This window comes from Agelaius phoeniceus, chromosome 3 (assembly GCF_051311805.1).
Source record: "Agelaius phoeniceus isolate bAgePho1 chromosome 3, bAgePho1.hap1, whole genome shotgun sequence".
NCBI lineage: Eukaryota > Metazoa > Chordata > Aves > Passeriformes > Icteridae > Agelaius > Agelaius phoeniceus.
The window spans coordinates 2284673-2303274 of NC_135267.1; the positions used below are offsets into that span (position 1 = coordinate 2284673).

Here is an 18602-nt window from a genome sequence, read left to right on the forward strand (position 1 = left end):
ATCCCAAATATCCTGAAAATGGGGAAGAATTCCGAGGTTTTGTGTCAAGTATCTCAAAAACGGGAAAGAATTCCAAGGTTTTGTCCCAATCTCCCGTCACGTTTCCCGACACGAACGCGATCCGGCCCTTCCCCGTTTACTGTGAAAAAAAACCCATCCAGGGCCTGGGGAGGGAAAAAATTCCAAGGTTTTATCCCAAATAGCACAAAAACGGGAAAGAATTCCAAGGTTTTATCTCAAGTATCTCAAAAACAGGAAGGAATTCCGAGGTTTTGTTCCAAATCTCCCGGATTCCACCCGGGATCATGGATTTGGGTCCTCAAATCCCAAAATCCCAACCAGGACCAAAGATGGTTATTCCTGGAATAAGGAATATGGTTATTCCTTGGTTATTCCTGGAATCCCAGGATTCCAGCCGGGATCCAAGATCCACCTTGGTCATTCCAATGGATTCGGCTCCGTGAGTGTGGAGAAGGTTCCGGCAAAGCTTGGCTGGATTCCCACTCTGGGAATTCCAGGATTCCAGTTGGGATCATGGATTTGGGTCCTCACATCCCCAAATTCCAACCAGGACCAAAGATCCACCTTGGTTATTCCTGGAATCCAAGGATTCCAGTTGGGATCCAGGATCCACCCTGGTCATTCCAATGGATTCCATGGATTTGGGTCCTTGAGTGTGGAGAAGGTTCCCTCAAAGCTTGGCTGGATTCCCAATCTGGGAATTCCAGGATTCCAGCCGGGATCCAAGATCCACCTTGGTTATTCCTGGATTTGGGTCCAGAAATCCCAGGATTCCACCCAGAATCATGGATTTGGGTCCTCACATCCCAAAATTCCAACCAGGACCAAAGATGGTTATTCCTGGAATTCCCAGGATTCCAGTTGGGATCCAAGATCCACCTTGGTCAATCCAATGGATTTGGCTCCAGGAGTGTGGAGAAGGTTCCGGAAAAGCTTGGACGAATTCCTGCTCTGGGAATTCCTGGATTCCACTTGGGATCCAAGATCCACCTTGGTCATTCCAAAGGATTCCCATGGATTCGGGTCCTTGAGTGTGGAGAAGGTTCCGGAAAAGCTTGGCTGGATTCCCACTCTGGGAATTCCAGGATTCCAGCCGGGATCCAAGATCCACCCTGGTTATTCCTGGATTTGGGTCCAGAAATCCCAGGATTCTACCCAGGATCATGGATTTGGGTCCTCAAATCCCAAAATTCCAATCAGGACCAAAGATCCACCTTGGTTATTCCTGGATTTGGGTCCTCAGACCCCAGGGTTCCAATTGGGATCCAAGATTTGGGTCCTCAATTCCCAGGATTCCATCTGGGATCCAAGATCCACCTTGGTCATTCCAAAGGATTCCCATGGATTTGGGTCCTTGAGTGTGGAGAAGGTTCCCTCAAAGCTTGGCTGGGTTCCCACTCTGGGAATTCCAGGATTCCAGTTGGGATCATGGATTTGGGTCCTCAAATCCCAAAATTCCAATCAGGACCAAAGATCCACATTGGTTATTCCAAAGGAATCCAAGGATTCCAGTTGGGATCCAAGATCCACCTTGGTCATTCCCATGGATTCCCATGGGTTTGGCTCCATGAGTGTGGAGAAGGTTCCCTCAAAGCTTGGCTGGGTTCCCGCTCCGGGAATTCCAGGATTCCAGTTGGGATCCAAGATCCTCCTTGGTCATTCCTGGATTTGGGTCCTCAAATCCCAGGATTCCAGTTGGGATCATGGATTTGGGTCCTCAAATCCCAAAATTCCAACCAGGACCAAAGATCCACCTTGGTTATTCCTGGAATTCCAGGATTCCAGTTGGGATCCAAGATCCACCCTGGTCATTCCAATGGATTTGGCTCCATGAGTGTGGAGAAGGTTCCGGCAAAGCTTGGCTGGGTTCCCAATCCGGGAATTCCAGGATTCCAGTTGGGATCCAAGATCCACCTTGGCTGTTCCTGGATTTGGGTCCTCAGACCCCAGGATTCCAGTTGGGATCAAAGATTTGGGTCCTCAAATCCCAGGATTCCAGTTGGGATCCAAGATCCACCTTGGTTATTCCTGGATTTGGGTCCAGAAATCCCAGGATTCCCCCCAGGATCATGGATTTGGGTCCTCACATCCCAAAATTCCAACCAGGACCAAAGATCCACCTTGGTTATTCCAAAGGAATCCAAGGATTCCAGTTGGGATCCAAGATCCACCTCGGTCATTCCAATGGATTTGGCTCCATGAGTGTGGAGAAGGTTCCGGAAAAGCTTGGCTGGGCTCCCACTCTGGGAATTCCAGGATTCCAGCCGGGATCCAAGATCCACCTTGGTCATTCCAAGGGATTCCCATGGATTTGGGTCCTTGAGTGTGGAGAAGGTTCTGGGGGAGTTTGGGTGGATTCCTGCTCTGGGAATTCCAGGATTCCAGTCGGGATCATGGATTTGGGTCCTCAAATCCCAAAATTCCAATCAGGACCAAGGATCCACATTGGTTATTCCTGGAATCCAAGGATTCCCCTTGGGATCCAAGATCCACCTTGGTCAATCCAATGGATTTGGCTCCGGGAGTGTGGAGAAAGTTCCCTCAAAGCTTGGCTGGGTTCCCACTCTGGGAATTCCAGGATTCCCGTTGGGATCATGGATTTGGGTCCTCAAATCCCAAAATTCCATCAGGATCAAAGATCCACATTGGTTATTCATGGAATCCCAGGATTCCAGTTGGGATCCAAGATCCACCTTGGTCATTCCAAAGGATTCCCATGGATTCGGCTCCATGAGTGTGGAGAAGGTTCTGGCAAAGCTTGGCTGGGTTCCCAATCCGGGAATCCCAGGATTCCAGTTGGGATCCAAGACCCACCTTGGTTATTCCCAACATTCCCACCCTAAAACCTGGGATTAAAGCCCCAAATCCCATAAAAACCCAGGATTAAAGCCCCAAATCCCAACATTCCCACCCCAAATCCTGGAATTAAAGCCCCAAATCCCACCGGATTAAAGCCCCAAATCCCACCATTCCCACCCTAAAACCTGGAATTAAAGCCCCAAATCCAAAAATTCTGACCCTAAAACCTGGAATTAAAACCCCAAATCCCAACATTCCCACCCTAAAACCTGGGATTAAAGCCCCAAATCCCATAAAAACCCAGGATTAAAGCCCCAAATCCCAACATTCCAAGCCTAAAACCTGGGGATCAAAGCCCCAAATCCCAACATTCCAATCGGATTAAAGCCCCAAATCCCATAAAAACCCTGGGATTAAAGCCCCAAATCCAAAAATTCCAACCGGATTAAAGCCCCAAATCCCAACATTCCAACCCTAAAACCCGGGATTAAAACCCCCAAATCCCATAAAAACCCAGGATTAAAGCCCCAAATCCCACAAAAACCCAGGGATTAAAGCCCCAAATCCCAACATTCTCAACCCTAAAAAAACCCAGAATTAAAACCCCAAATCCCAACATTCCCACCCCAAAACCCGGGATTAAAGCCCCAAATCCCATAAAAAACCTGGAATTAAAACCCCAAATCCCAACATTCCCACCCCAAAACCCGGGATTAAGCCCCGGCTTCGCCCCATTCCCATTTTTCCCCTCCCCATTCCGGGTTTTTTTCGGGAATTCCGAGCCCCACCTCGAGCAGGAGCGGCCCCAGCGTCTCCTTCTCGATGACGCCCTGGCTGCTGGAGGAGATGTCGGATTTCTGCACCTCATCATCCGCCGTTTTTTCTGGAAAAAAAATCCCAAAAAAATTGGGAATTTTCATTTTTTTCAACCCTAAATTCATAAAAAATCCGTATTTTTTTCCCTGGTTTAATTCTGGAAAAAAAATTGAAATTTTCACTTTTTCGACCCAAATTTTATGGGAAAAAATCAGATTTTTTTTTTTTGTTCTGGAGTTTAATTCTGGGTTTTTTTGCTCTTTGGGATGATGGATCTGGGAATTGAAGTCAGGATTTCAAAAATGTTTTCCCCATTTTTTAAAATGAATTTTGTCTGGTTTATCCAGATTTTTTTCTTAAATTTTTCCTGAATTTCCCCAAAATTTCCCAATTTTTTCCATGAATTTTCCACAAATTTACCCCAATTTTCCTTGAAATTACCCCAAATTTTCCTTAAATTTTTCCCCAAATTTTCCCCAAAATTTTCTCCAAATTTTTCTTTTTTCCAAGAATTTCCCCAATTTTGCCCCAAATTTTTCCTTTTTTTGCAAATTTTCCTGAAATTTTTCTCCAAATTTTTCTTTTTTCCAAAATTTTCCCCAATTTTGCCCCAAATTTTTCCTTTTTTTTGCAAATTTTCCTGAATTTTTTCTCCTTTTCTCCACATTTTCCCAAAATTTTCCCCCATTTTTTAATTGATCTCAGATTTCCCCCAATTTTTCCCCAAATTTTTCTCCAAATTTTCAAAAAAATTTTACTTTTTTCCAAAATTTTCCCCAATTTTGCCCCAAATTTTTCCTTTTTTTGGCAAATTTTCCTGAAATTTTTCTCCAAATTTTCCCCAAAATTTTCTCCAAATTTTTCTTTTTTCCAAAATTTTCCCCAATTTTGCCCCAAATTTTTCCTTTTTTTTGCAAATTTTCCTGAATTTTTTCTCATTTTCTCCACATTTTCCCAAAATTTTCCCCCATTTTTTAATTGATCTCAGATTTCCCCCAATTTTTCCCCAAATTTTTCCCCAAATTTTCCTGAAATTTTTCTCCAAATTTTCCAAAAAATTTTCTTCAAATTTTACTTTTTTCCAAAATTTTCCCCAATTTTGCCCCAAATTTTTCCTTTTTTTGCAAATTTTCGTGAAATTTTTCTCCAAATTTTCCAAAAAATTTTCTCCAAATTTTTCTTTTTTCCAAAATTTTCCCCAATTTTGCCCCAAATTTTTCCTTTTTTTGGCAAATTTTCCTGAAATTTTTCTCCAAATTTTCCAAAAAATTTTCTCCAAATTTTTCCTTTTTCCAAAATTTTCCCCAATTTTGCCCCAAATTTTCCTTAAATTTTTCTCCAAATTTTCCAAAAAATTTTTTTCAAATTTTTCTTTTTTCCAAAATTTTCCCAATTTTGCCCCAAATTTTTCCTTTTTTTGGCAAATTTTCCTGAAATTTTTCTCCAAATTTTCCCCAAAATTTTCTCCAAATTTTTCTTTTTTCCCCAATTTTGCCCCAAATTTTTCCTTTTTTTGGCAAATTTTCCTGAAATTTTTCCCCAAATTTTCCCCAATTTTTTTTCCATTTTTTCTTTTTTCCAAAATTTTCCCCAAATTTTTCCTTTTTTTGCAAATTTTCCTGAAATTTTTCTCATTCTCTCCACACTTTCCCAAAATTTTCCCCCATTTTTTAATTGATCTCTGATTTTCCCCAAATTTTCCCAAACTTTTCATGCATTTTCCATGGATTTTCCCCAAATTTTTCCCAAATATTCCCTGTGTTGTCCCTGAATTTCCCCTGCATTTTTCCCCAAATTCTCCCCAAATTTTTCCTGATTTTTCCCAAATTTTGCCCCAAATTTTCCCCAAATTTCCACCTGAATTCTCCCCAATTTCCCCCAACTTTTCCATAATATTTTTCCCAAAATTTCCCCCATTTTTCCCTGCATTTTTCCCAAAATTCTTCCCAAATTTTCCCTGATTTTCCCCCAATTTTTCCAAACTTCCCCCCCATTTTTAAATTTTTCCTGAATATTCCCCAAATTTTCCCTGAATTTTCCTGTAAGTTCTTTTTTTTCCCCAAATTTTACCAGATTTTTTCCCTTTTTTCCTTCCAATTTTTTCCCAATTTTCCCCTGAATTTTCCTGATTTTCCCCAAAGTTTCCCCAAATTTCTCCTGCATTTTTCCCCAAATTTTTCCTCAAATTTTCCCCAAATTTCCACCTGAATTCTCCCCAATTTCCCCTGATTTTTCCATTATTTTTTCCCAAATTTTCTCCCATTTTTCCCTGCATTTTTCCCAAAATTCTTCCCAAATTTTCCCTGATTTTACCCCAATTTTCCGAAACTTCCCGCATTTTTAAATTTTCCCTGAATATTCCCCAAATTTTCCCTGAATTTTCCCATGAGTTCTTCTTATTTTTTCCCCAAATTTTACCAGATTTTTTCCCTTTTTTCCCTCCAATTTTTTCCCAATTTTTCCCTGAATTTTCCTGATTTTCCCCAAATTTTCCCCAAATTTCTCCTGCATTTTTCCCCAAATTTTTCCTCGAATTTTCCCCAAATTTCCACCTGAATTCTCCCCAATTTCCCCCGATTTTTCCATAATTTTTTCCCAAATTTTCCCCCATTTTTCCCTGCATTTTTCCCAAAATTTTTCCCAAAATTTTTCCCTAATTTTACCCCAATTTTCCCAAACTTTTCATGCATTTTCCCTGAATTTTCCATGGATTTTCCCCAAATTTTTCCCAAATATTCCCTGTGTTGTCCCTGAATTTCCCCCGCATTTTTTATCAAATTCTCCCCAAATTTTTCCTGCATTTTTTCCCAAATTTTCTCCAAATTTTTCCTGATTTTTCCCCAAATTTCCACCTGAATTCTCCCCAATTTCCCCCGATTTTTCCATTATTTTTTCCCAAATTTCCCCCCATTTTTCCCTGGATTTTCCCCTGCATTTTTCCCAAAATTCTTCCCAAATTTTCCCTGATTTTACCCCAATTTTCCCAAACTTCCCCCATTTTTAAAATTTTCCCTGAATATTCCCCAAATTTTCCCTGAATTTTCCCTGTAAGTTCTTTTTTTTCCCCAAATTTTACCAGATTTTTTCCCCCCAATTTTCTCCCAATTTTCCCTGAATTTTCCTGATTTTCCCCAAATTTTCCCCAAATTTCTCCTGCATTTTTCCCCAAATTTTTCCTCGAATTTTCCCCAAAATTCCACCTGAATTCTCCCCAATTTCCCCCAATTTTTCCATATTTTTTTCCCAAATTTTCCCCCATTTTTCCCTGCATTTTTCCCAAAATTCTTCCCAAAATTTCCCTGATTTTACCCCAATTTTTCCAAACTTCCCCCATTTTTAAAATGTTGCTTGAATTTTCCCCAAATTTTTCCTGAATTTTCCTGTGAGTTCTTCTTATTTTTTTCCCCAAATTTTACCCTAAAATTAGACTTTTTACTAAAAATTAGACTTTTTGCCTATTCTTTCCCTTTTTTCCCCCGAAATTTTTCCCAATTTTTCCCTAAATATTCCCTGTCTTGTCCCCAAATTTCTCCTGCATTTTTCCCAAATTTTTCACCCGAATCTTCCCCAAATTTTTCAATTTTTCCCCATATTTCCCCCATATTTTTCCCCAATTTCCCCCAAATTTACCCCATATTTCCCCCAATTTTCCCCCATATTTTCCCCATATTTCCCCCATATTTTTCTCCATTTTTCCCAAATTTTCCTCAACTTTTACCTGAATCTTCCCCATATTTTCCCCTATATCTCCCCCATATTTCCCCCATTTTTCCCCACTTTCCCCCCTATTTCCCCCTTATCTCCCCCATATTTCCCCCATATTTTTTCCTCATATTTCCCCCCAATTTCCCCCATATTTTTCTCCATTTTCCCAAATTTTCCTCAACTTTTACCTGAATTTTCTCCCTATTTCCCCCATACTTCCCCCATACTTCCCCCATATTCTTCCCCATTTTTCTCAAATTTTCCTCAACCTCTACCCGAATCTTCCCTGAATTTCCCCCATATTCCCCCATATTTCCCCCACATTTTTCCCCATTTTTGCCCCCACTTTCCCCCATATTTTTCTCCATTTTTCCCAAATTTTCCTCAACTTTTACCTGAATCTTCCCCAAATTTTCCCCATATTTTTCCCCCATATTTCCCCCATATTTCCCCATTTTCCCCCCATATTTCCCCCATATTTTCCCCCATATTTCCCCCACTTTCCCCATATTTTTCTCCATTTTCCCAAATTTTCCTCAACTTTTACCTGAATTTTCCCCATATTTCCCCCATATTTGCCCCCACTTTCCCCCATATTTTTCCCCATTTTTCTCAAATTTTCCTCAGCCTCTACCCGAATCTTCCCTGAATTTTCCCCATATTTCCCCCACATTTTTCCCCATTTTTGTCCCCACTTTCCCCCATATTTTTCTCCATTTTTCCCAAATTTTCCTCAACTTTTACCTGAATTTTCCCATATTTCCCCCATATTTCCCCCATATTTCCCCCACTTTCCCCCATATTTTTCCCAAATTTTTCTCCATTTTTCCCAAATTTTCCTCAACTTTTACCTGAATCTTCCCCAAATTTCCCCCATATTTCCCCCATATTTTCCCCCATATTTCCCCCACATTTTTCTCAGATTTTTCCCAAATTTTCCTCAACTTTTACCCAAATCGTCCCCGAATTTCCCCCACATTTTCCCCGAATTTTTCCTGATTTTTTGCCTATTTTTCCCCTTATTCACCCCAAAATTTTCCCAATTTTTCCCTGAATTTTCCTTCACATTCTCCCAATTTTTCTCCCAATTTTTCTCCCAATTTCTCCCCCATACTTCCCCCATATTTCCCCCATATTTTCCCCATTTCCCCCACTTCCCCAATTTTTCCCCCATATTTCCCCCAATTTTTCCCCCAATTTTTCCCCCATATCTCCCCCATATTCCCCCATTTTTCCCCCATTTTCCCCCCACTTTTCCCCCCATATTTTCCCCATATCTCCCCCATACTTCCCCCCATTTTTCCCCCATTTTTCCCCAATTTTCCCCCCATATTCCCCCCGTATTTCCCCCTATTTTCCCCATATTTCCCCCATCTTTCCCCCATTTTTCCCCCATTTCCCCCCTATTTCCCCCACATTTTCCCCCATATTTTTCCCAATTTTTCCTCAACTTTTACCCCAATCTTCCCCAAACTTTTCACTCTTTTCCCCAAATGTCCCCCCTATTTCCCCCATATTCCCCCACATTTCCCCCATTTTTTCCCCATTTTTTCCCCATTTTCCCCCACTTTTCCCCACTTTCCCCCATATTTTTCTCCATTTTCCCAAATTTTCCTCAACTTTTACCTGAATCTTCCCCAAATTTCCCCCATATTTCCCTCATATTTTCCCCCATATCTCCCCCATATTTCCCCCATATTCCCTTCATATTTTTCCCCATTTTTCCCCCATTTTTCCCCCAATTTTCCCCCAATTTTCCCCCAATTTCCCCAATTTCCCCCCAATTTTCCCCCCACTTTCCCCCCTATTCCCCCCATATTTCCCCCATATTCCCCCCATATTTTTCTCCATTTTTCTCCGTTTTTCCCAAACTTTCCTCAACTTTTACCTGAATCTTCCCCGAATTTCCCCCATATTTCCCCCATATTTCCCCCAATTTTTCCCAAATTTTTCCCAAATGCCCCCCATATTTCCCCCAAATTTTTCTCAATTTTCCTCAACTTTTACCCGTATCTTCCCCAAATATTCCCGATATTTTCCCCCAAATTTCCCCCAAATTTTCCCATATTTCCCCCATATTTTCCCCCCTATTTCCTCCCTCTTTCCCCATATTTCCCCATTTCTCCCATATTTTCTCCCCTATTTGCCCCCTATTTCCCATATTTCCCCTCATCTTTCCCCCAAATTTCCCCCATATTTCCCCCATTTTTCCCCCACTTTCCCCCCTATTCCCCCCGTATTTCCCCATATTTCCCCCCTATTTCCCCATATTCCCCCATATTTACCCATTTTTCCCCCATATTTCCCCCATATCTCCCCCATAATTCCCCCAAATTTTCCCCCTATTTCCCCCTATTTTCCCCATATTTCCCCCGTACTTCCCCTATTTTCCCCCATTTTGCCCCATATTTCCCCCATATTTCCCCCATACTTCCCCCAAATTTTCCCCCTATTTCCTCCCTCTTTCCCCCATATTTCCCCACTATTTCTCCCATATTTTCTCCCCTATTTGCCCCCATACTTCCCCCTATTTCCCCCATACTTCCCCCATATTTCCCCCAATTTTTCCCCCACTTTCCCCCATATTTCCCCCATATCTCCCCCAATTTTCCCCCATTTTTCCCCCAGTTTCCCCCCTATTCCCCCCGTATTTCCCCCATATTTCCCCCATATCTCACCCAATTTACCCCCAATTTTCCCCCCATATTTCCCCCATTTTTCCCCCAATTTTCCCCCCCTATTTCCCCCATTTTTCCCCCCTATTTCCCCCATATTTCCCCATTTTCCCCCCAATTTTTCCCCCCTATTTCCCCGTATCCTCCCCATATTCCCCCCCATATTTCCCCGTATTTCCCTCACACTGCCCCCAATTTTTCCCCCATATTCCTCCCATTTCCCCCGTATTTCCCCCACTTTCCCCCATATTTTTCTTCATTTTTCCCAAATTTTCCTCAACTTTTACCCGAATCTTCCCCGAATCTTCCCCGAATTTTCCCCATATTTCTCCCATATTTCCCCATTTTTCTCCCATATTTCCCCCCACTTTCCCCGTATTTTTCCCAAATTTTCTCAACTTTACCCGAATCTTCCCCAAATTTTCTCCATTTTTCCCCATATTTCCCCCTTATCTCCCCATATTTCCCCATATCTCCCCCATTTTCCCCATATTTCCCCCAATTTTTCCCCCCTATTTCCCCCACTTTCCCCCACTTTCCCCAAATTTCCCCCCCATATTTCCCCCACATTCCCCAATTTTTCCCCCATATTTCCCCCATATTTCCCCATAATTTTCCCCATTTCCCCCATATTTTCCCCCTTATATCCCCCATATTTCCCCCATATTTTTCCCCATATTTCCCCCCACTTTCCACCATATTTCCCCCATATTTTCCCCCATATCTCCCCCATATTTTCCCCCATATTTCCCCCATATTTCCCCCATATTTTTCTCCATTTTTCCCAAATTTTCCTCAACTTTTACCCGAATCTTCCTGAATGTTCCCCATATTTCCCCCATATTTCCCCCATTTTCCCCCATATTTTCCCCATATTTTTCTCCATTTTTCCCAAATTTTCCTCAACTTTTACCTGAATTTTCCCCGAATTTCCCCCATATTTTTCTCCATTTTTTTCCCATATTTCCCCCACTTTCCCCCATATTTTTCTCAATTTTTCCTCAACTTTTACCCGAATCTTCCCTGAATTTTCCCCATATTTCCCCCCTATTTCCCCCATATTTGCCCCCACTTTCCCCATATTTTTCTCCATTTTTCCCAAATTTTCCTCAACTTTTACCTGAATCTTCCCTGAATTTCCCCATATTTCCCCATATTTCCCCTATTCCCCCCGTATTTCCCCCCTATTTCTCCCATATTTTCTCCCCTATTCCCCCATATTTCCCCCTCATCTTTCCCCCATATTTCCCCCACTTTCCCCATATTTTTCTTCATTTTTCCCAAATTTTCCTCAACTTTTACCCGAATCTTCCCCAAATTTTCTCCATCTTTCCCCCATATTTTCCCCTTATCTCCCCCATACTTCCCCCATATTTTCCCCATATCTCCCCATTTTCCCCCATATCTCCCCCATTTTCCCCCATACTTCCCCCCATTTTCCCCCCAAATTTCCTCCCTCTTTCCCCCATATCTCCCCCCTATTTCTCCCATATTTTCTCCCCTATTTGCCCCCTATTTCCCCATATTTCCCCTCATCTTTCCCCATATTTCCCCCAATTTTCCCCCACTTTCCCCCATATCTCCCCCGTATTCCCCCATTTCCCCCATATTTCCCCCATTTTTCCCCCAAATTTCCCCCATACTTCCCCATATTTCCCCCAAATTTCCCCCTATTCCCCCATATTTCCCCCATAATTTCCCCCATATTTCCCCTGCATTTCCCCATATTTTCCCCATATTTCCCCCTATTCCCCCATATTTTCCCCCAAATTTCCCCATATCTCCCCCTATTTCCCCCATATTTTCCCATATTTGCCCCCACTTTCCCCCATATTTTTCTCCATTTTCCCAAATTTTCCTCAACTTTTACCCGAATCTTCCCGAATTTCCCCGTATCTCCCCCATATCTCCCCCATATTTTCCCCCATTTTTCCCCTATTTCCCCCCATATTTCCCCCGTATTTCCCCCACTTTCTCCCGTATTTCCCCCCTTTTCCCCCCACTTTCTCCCATATTTCCCCCATATCTCCCCCAATTTTTCCCCCATTTTTCCCCCAGTTTCCCCCCTATTCCCCCCATATTTCCCCCATATTTCCCCATATCTCACCCAATTTTCCCCCAATTTTCCCCAATTTTCCCCCAGTTTTCCCCCCTATTCCCCCATATTTCCCCCCATATTTCCCCAATTTTCCCCATATTTCCCCCATTTTTCCCCCAATTTCCCCCATATTTTCCCCACCCTGCTCCATCCGTTTGATCTGCTGGATCTGATCCACCGTTTTCTTCAGGATCTGCCCCTGCTCGGGTTTGGCCCCGAGGGAGTCGAGCTCGCCCAGGTTGGCCGAGAGCAGCTCAGCCAGCTCGGCCAGGTAGCGCTGCTCCTGCTGCCGCCGCCGCTTCTCCGCGCTGCCAAAAACACAAAATAATTCCAATTTATCTCCTTTTTCCAAATATTCTGCTTTTTCTCCAAGTTTCCCTGATGTTTCCAAATTTTTTCCTGATTTTTCCCAATTTTTAGCAATTTTTTCCTGATTTTTTCCTGATTTTTCCCCATTTTTTTATCATTTTTTTCCCTTTTTCCCTCTGGCTTTTCTGCTTTTTCTTCCCTTTTTGCCTGACTTTTCACCACTTTTTTCCCAATATTTTTTCCTAATTTTTCCCATTTCTTTTTTCCAATTTTCTCTGATTTTCCCATTTCTTTTTTCCCAATTTTCCCCATTCAGAGCAGCTCAGCCAGCTCGGCAGGTAGCGCTGCTCCTGCTGCCGCCGCCGCTTCTCCGCGCTGCCAAAAACACAAAAAATTCAAATTTTATTCCCTTTTCCAAAAATCCATTTTTTTCCTGATTTTTCCCTACTTTTTCCCTACTTTTTTCCTGAATTTTTCCTGATTTTTCCCCATTTTTTTCACTATTTTTCCCCAATTTTCCCCAATTTTTCCCCATTCAGAGCAGCTCAGCCAGCTCGGCCAGGTAGCGCTGCTCCTGCTGCCGCCGCCGCTTCTCCGCGCTGCCAAAAACACAAAATAATTCCAATTTATCTCCTTTTTCAAGTATTCAATCTTTCCTGATTTTCCCCATTTTTTTCCCTGATTTTTCCTGATTTTTCCCCATTTTTTCCTGATTTTTTCCTGATTTTTCCTGATTTTTCCTGATTTTTTTCTCATTTTTTTGCCTTTTTTCCTTGGATTTTCCTGCTTTTTCTCCCCTTTTTCCCTGACTTTTCACCACTTTTTTCCCATTTTTTCCCAATATTTTCCTGTGATTTCCCTGACTTTTCCCCAATTTTTTCACTATTTTTTCCCAATTTTTCCCAATTTTTTTCCCCAATTTTTCCCCATTCAGAGCAGCTCGGCCAGGTAGCGCTGCTCCTGCTGCCGCCGCCGCTTCTCCGCGCTGCCAAAAACACAAAATAATTCCAATTTTATTCCCTTTTCCAAAAATTCTGCTTTTTCTCCAAGTTTCCCTGATTTTTCCAAATTTTTTCCTGATTTTTTCCTGATTTTTTCCTGATTTTTCCTGATTTTTTTCTCATTTTTTTGCCTTTTTTCCTTGGATTTTTCCTGCTTTTTCCTCCCCTTTTTCCCTGACTTTTCACCACTTTTTTCCCATTTTTTCCCAATATTTTCCTGTGATTTCCCTGACTTTTCCCCAATTTTTTCACTATTTTTTCCAATTTTTCCCAATTTTTTTTCCCCAATTTTCCCCATTCAGAGCAGCTCGGCCAGCTCGGCCAGGTAGCGCTGCTCCTGCTGCCGCCGCCGCTTCTCCGCGCTGCCAAAAACACAAAATAATTCCAATTTTATTCCCTTTTCCAAAAATTCTGCTTTTTCTCCAAGTTTCCCTGATTTTTCCAAATTTTTTCCTGATTTTTTCCTGATTTTTCCTGATTTTTCCTGATTTTTTTCTCATTTTTTTGCCTTTTTTCCTTGGATTTTCCTGCTTTTTCCTCCCCTTTTTCCCTGACTTTTCACCACTTTTTTCCCATTTTTTCCCAATATTTTCCTGTGATTTCCTGACTTTTCCCCAATTTTTTCACTATTTTTTCCCAATTTTTCCCCAATTTTCCCAATTTTCCCCATTCAGAGCAGCTCGGCCAGGTAGCGCTGCTCCTGCTGCCGCCGCCGCTTCTCCACGCTGCCAAAAACACAAAAAATTCAAATTTTATTCCCTTTTCCAAAAAATCCATTTTTTCCTGATTTTTCCCCATTTTTTTTCCCTTTTTTTCCCTGATTTTTCCTGATTTTTCCCCATTTTTTTCTCATTTTTTTGCCTTTTTTCCCTAGATTTTCCTGCTTTTTCCTCCCCTTTTTCCCTGACTTTTCACCACTTTTTTCCCAATATTTTTTCCTAATTTTTCCCATTTCTTTTTTCCCAATTTTTCCTGATTTTCTCCCCAATTTCCCCAATTTTTCCCCATTCAGAGCAGCTCGGCCAGGTAGCGCTGCTCCTGCTGCCGCCGCCGCTTCTCCGCGCTGCCAAAAACACAAAATAATTCAATTTTATCTCCTTTTTCAAGTATTCCAATATTTTCTGATTTTTCCCCATTTTTTTCCCTTTTTTTTTCCTGATTTTCCCTGATTTTTCCCCATTTTTTTCTCATTTTTTTGCCTTTTTTCCTTGGATTTTCCTGCTTTTTCCTCCCCTTCCTCCCTGACTTTTCACCACTTTTTTCCCATTTTTCCCCTGCTTTTCTTCCAATTTTTCCATTATTTTTCCCCTAATTTTTCCTGATTTTTCCCCATTTTTCCAGGGGTTTTCCCCGTTTTTTCCTGATTTTTTCCCCATTTCTTCCCAGTTTTTTCCCCACTTTTTCCCCAATATTTTTCTCAAATTTTTCCACTTTTTTCCCATTTTTTCCTGATTTTTCCCACATTTTTTTATCATTTTTTTGCCTCTTTTCCCTGGATTTTCCTGCTTTTCCCTCCCCTTTTTTCCCTGACTTTTCACCACTTTTTTCCCAAATTTTCCTGTGATTTCCCTGATTTTTCCCCAATTTTCCCCAATTTTTTCCAGTTTTTCCAGGGATTTTTTTTTCATTTTTTCCATGCTTTTCCCCCCCTTTTTGCCCCATTTTTCCCGATTTTTTCCCCATTTTTTCCCAATTTTTCCCAGTTTTTTCCCTGACTTTTTCCCCATTTTCCCCACTTTTTTCCTGATTTTCCTGATTTTTTCCCCGTTTCTTCCTATTTTTTTCCCAGTTTTTTCCCAATATTTTTGCCTGATTTTTCCCAATTTTTCCCCATTTTTTCCCACTTTTTCTTGATTTTTTTCCTGATTTTTTCCCCATTTTTTTATCATTATTTTTGCCTTTTTTCCCTGGATTTTCCTGCTTTTTCCTCCCCCTTTTCCCTGAATTTCACCACTTTTTTCCCAATATTTTTTTCTAATTTTTCCCATTTCTTTTTTCCCAATTTTCTCTGATTTTTCCCATTTCTTTTTTCCCAATTTTTCCTGATTTTCTCCCCAATTTTTCCCAATTTTCCCCATTCAGAGCAGCTCAGCCAGCTCGGCCAGGTAGCGCTGCTCCTGCTGCCGCCGCCGCTTCTCCGCGCTGCCAAAAACACAAAATATTCACTTTTTATTCCCTTTTCCAAAAAATCCATTTTTTCCTGATTTTTCCCCATTTTTTCCCGAATTTTTCCTGATTTTTCCCTGATTTTTCCTGATTTTTCCCCATTTTTTTATCTTTTTTTTTGCCTTTTTCCCCTGGCTTTTCCTGCTTTTTCCTCCCCTTTTCCCCTGACTTTTCACCACTTTTTTCCCAAATTTTCCTGTGATTTCCCTGATTTTTCCCCAATTTTCCCCAATTTTTTCCAGTTTTTCCAGGGATTTTTTTGTTCATTTTTTCCATGCTTTTTCCCCCTTTTTTTCCCCATTTTTTCCCAATTTTTCCCAGTTTTTTCCCTGATTTTTTTATCATTTTCGCCACTTTTTTCCTGATTTTCCTGATTTTTTTTCCCCATTTCTTCCTATTTTTTCCCAATATTTTTTCCTGATTTTTCCCCCACTTTTTCCTGATTTTTTTCCTGATTTTTCCCCATTTTTTTATCATTATTTTTGCCTTTTTTCCCTAGATTTTCCTGCTTTTCCCTCCCCTTTTTTCCCTGACTTTTCATCACTTTTTTCCCATTTTTTTCCCAAATTTTCCTGTAATTTCCCAATATTTTTCCCCAATTTTCCCCAATTTTTTCCAGTTTTTCCAGGGTTTTTTTTTCCAATTTTTTCCAGGCTTTTCCCCCCCTTTTTTCCCCATTTTTCCTGATTTTTTCCCCATTTCTTCCCACTTTTTTCCCAATATTTTTTCCTGATTTTTCCCCATTTTCTCCCACTTTTTCCCCCATTTTCCCCATTTTTTCCATATTTTTCCCCAGTTTTTCCTGATTTTTCCAGGCTTTTTCCCCATTTTCCCTGATTTTTTCCCCAATTTTTTCCCATTTTTCCTGATTTTTCCCCATTTTTTTATCTTTTTTTTCCCTTTTCCCCCTGGCTTTTCCTGCTTTTCCCTCCCCTTTTTCCCTGACTTTTCATCACTTTTTTCCCAAATTTTCCCTGATTTTTCCCCACTTTTCCCCATCTCTCCTCCCTTTTTTCCACCTGTTCCTGCTTTTCCCATGTTTTTTTTTTCCTACTTCATTCCAGCTTTTTTCCTGCCTTTTTTCCCATTTTTCCCCTGCTTTTCTTCCCATTTTTCCATGATTTTTCCCCTATTTTTTCCCATTTTTCCCCCATTTTTCCCAGTTTTTCCTGATTTTTCCAGGGTTTTTTTTCCAATTTTTTTCCAGGCTTTTTCCCCCCTTTTCCCCATTTTACCCCCATTTTTCCCCATTTTCCCAATTTTTCCCCCAATTTTTTTCCTGATTTTTTTCCCCATTTTTTCCCCATTTTTTTATCATTTTTTTCCCCTTTTCCCCCTGGCTTTTCCTGCTTTTTCCTCCCCTTTTTCCCTGACTTTTCACCACTTTTTTCCCAAATTTTCCCTGATTTTTCCCCACTTTTCCCCAATTCTTCTCCCTTTTTTCCACCTGTTCCTGCTTTTCCATGGTTTTTTCCAGCTTTTTTCCTGCCTTTTTTCCCATTTTTCCCCTGCTTTTCTTCCAATTTTTCCATTATTTTTCCCCTTTATTTTTCCCTTTTTTTCCCATTTTTCCCCATTTTTTCCTGATTTTTTTCCCATTTCTTCCCAGTTTTTTCCCACTTTCTTCCCAATTTTCTCTGATTTTTCCCATTTCTTTTTTCCCAATTTTTCCTGATTTTTCCCCAATTTTCCCCAATTTTCCCCATTCAGAGCAGCTCAGCCAGCTCGGCCAGGTAGCGCTGCTCCTGCTGCCGCCGCCGCTTCTCCGCGCTGCCAAAAACACAAAAAAATTCCAATTTATCTCCTTTTCCAAGTATTCCAAATTTTCCCCAAGTTTCCCTGATTTTTCCCTATTTTTTCCCTATTTTTTCCCAATTTTTCCCTGATTTTTCCAGGGTTTTTCCCCATTTTTTCCTGATTTTTTCCCATTTCTTCGCAATTTTTTTTCCTGATTTTTCCCCATTTTCCCCCCCTTCTTCCCCACTTTTCTCCCCACTTTTTTCCCACTTTTTCCTGATTTTTTCCTGATTTTTCCCCAATTTTTTCTCTTTTTTTTCCCCTTTTCCCCCTGGCTTTTCCTGCTTTTTCCTCCCCTTTTTCCCCAATTTTTCTCCCTTTTTTCCACCTCTTCCTGCTTTTCCCATGGTTTTTTCCTACTTCATTCCAGCTTTTTTCCTGCCTTTTTTCCCATTTTTCCCCTGCTTTTCTTCCCACTTTTCCCTGATTTTTCCCCTGTTTTTTCCCATTTTTCCCCAATTTTTTCCCATTTTTTTTACCAATTTTTCCCAGTTTCTCCTGATTTTTCCAGGGACTTTTTTTCCAATTTTTCCAGGCTTTTCCCCCCTTTTTTTCCCCATTTTTCCCTGATTTTTCTCCTGCTTTTCCCAATTTTTCCCAATACTTGTTCCTGAATTTTCCAGGGTTTTTTTTTTCATTTTTCCCCCATTTTCCCCCCATTTTTTCCAATTTTTCCCCATTTTTCCTGATTTTTTCCTACTTTTTTCCCAATATTTTTTCCTGATTTTTCCCTATTTTCTCCCAAATTTTTCCCATTTTTTCCTGATTTTTCCCCATTTTTTTATCATTATTTTTGCCTTTTTCCCCTGGCTTTTCCTGCTTTTTCTTCCCCTTTTTCCCTGACTTTTCCCCACTTTTTTCCCATTTTTCCCCTGCTTTTCTTCCCAATTTTTCCCTGATTTTTCCCCCATTTTTTCCCAATTTTTCCTGATTTTTCCAGGGTTTTTTCCATTTTTCCAGGCTTTTTCCCCATTTTCCCTGCTTTTTTCCCACTTTTTCCCCAATTTTTCCTGATTTTTCCCCATTTTTTTATCATTTTTTTCCCCTTTTCCCCCTGGCTTTTCCTGCTTTTCCCTCCCCTTTTTCCTGACTTTTCACCACTTTTTTCCCATTTTTTTCCCAAATTTTCCTGGGATTTCCCCAATTTTTTCCTGATTTTTCCTGATTTTTCCCTATTTTTTTATCATTTTTTTCCCCTTTTTCCCTGGATTTTCC

The 18602-nt window shown here is 40.9% G+C and overlaps 1 protein-coding gene across 3 annotated transcripts in view; it reads right to left on the minus strand.

Moving 5' to 3' along the window:
- NCOA1 (nuclear receptor coactivator 1) overlaps positions 1-18602 on the minus strand; it is a 143677-nt gene that overhangs the window by 95755 nt on the left and 29320 nt on the right. For all 3 annotated transcript variants that reach the window (XM_077176468.1, XM_077176466.1, XM_077176469.1), the window contains exons 4-5: positions 12256-12422; positions 3609-3703 (exon numbers count right to left, since the gene is read on the minus strand). In XM_077176468.1, coding sequence (XP_077032583.1) covers positions 3609-3703; positions 12256-12422 — 262 coding nt within the window. The remainder of the gene's footprint in view (positions 1-3608; positions 3704-12255; positions 12423-18602) is intronic.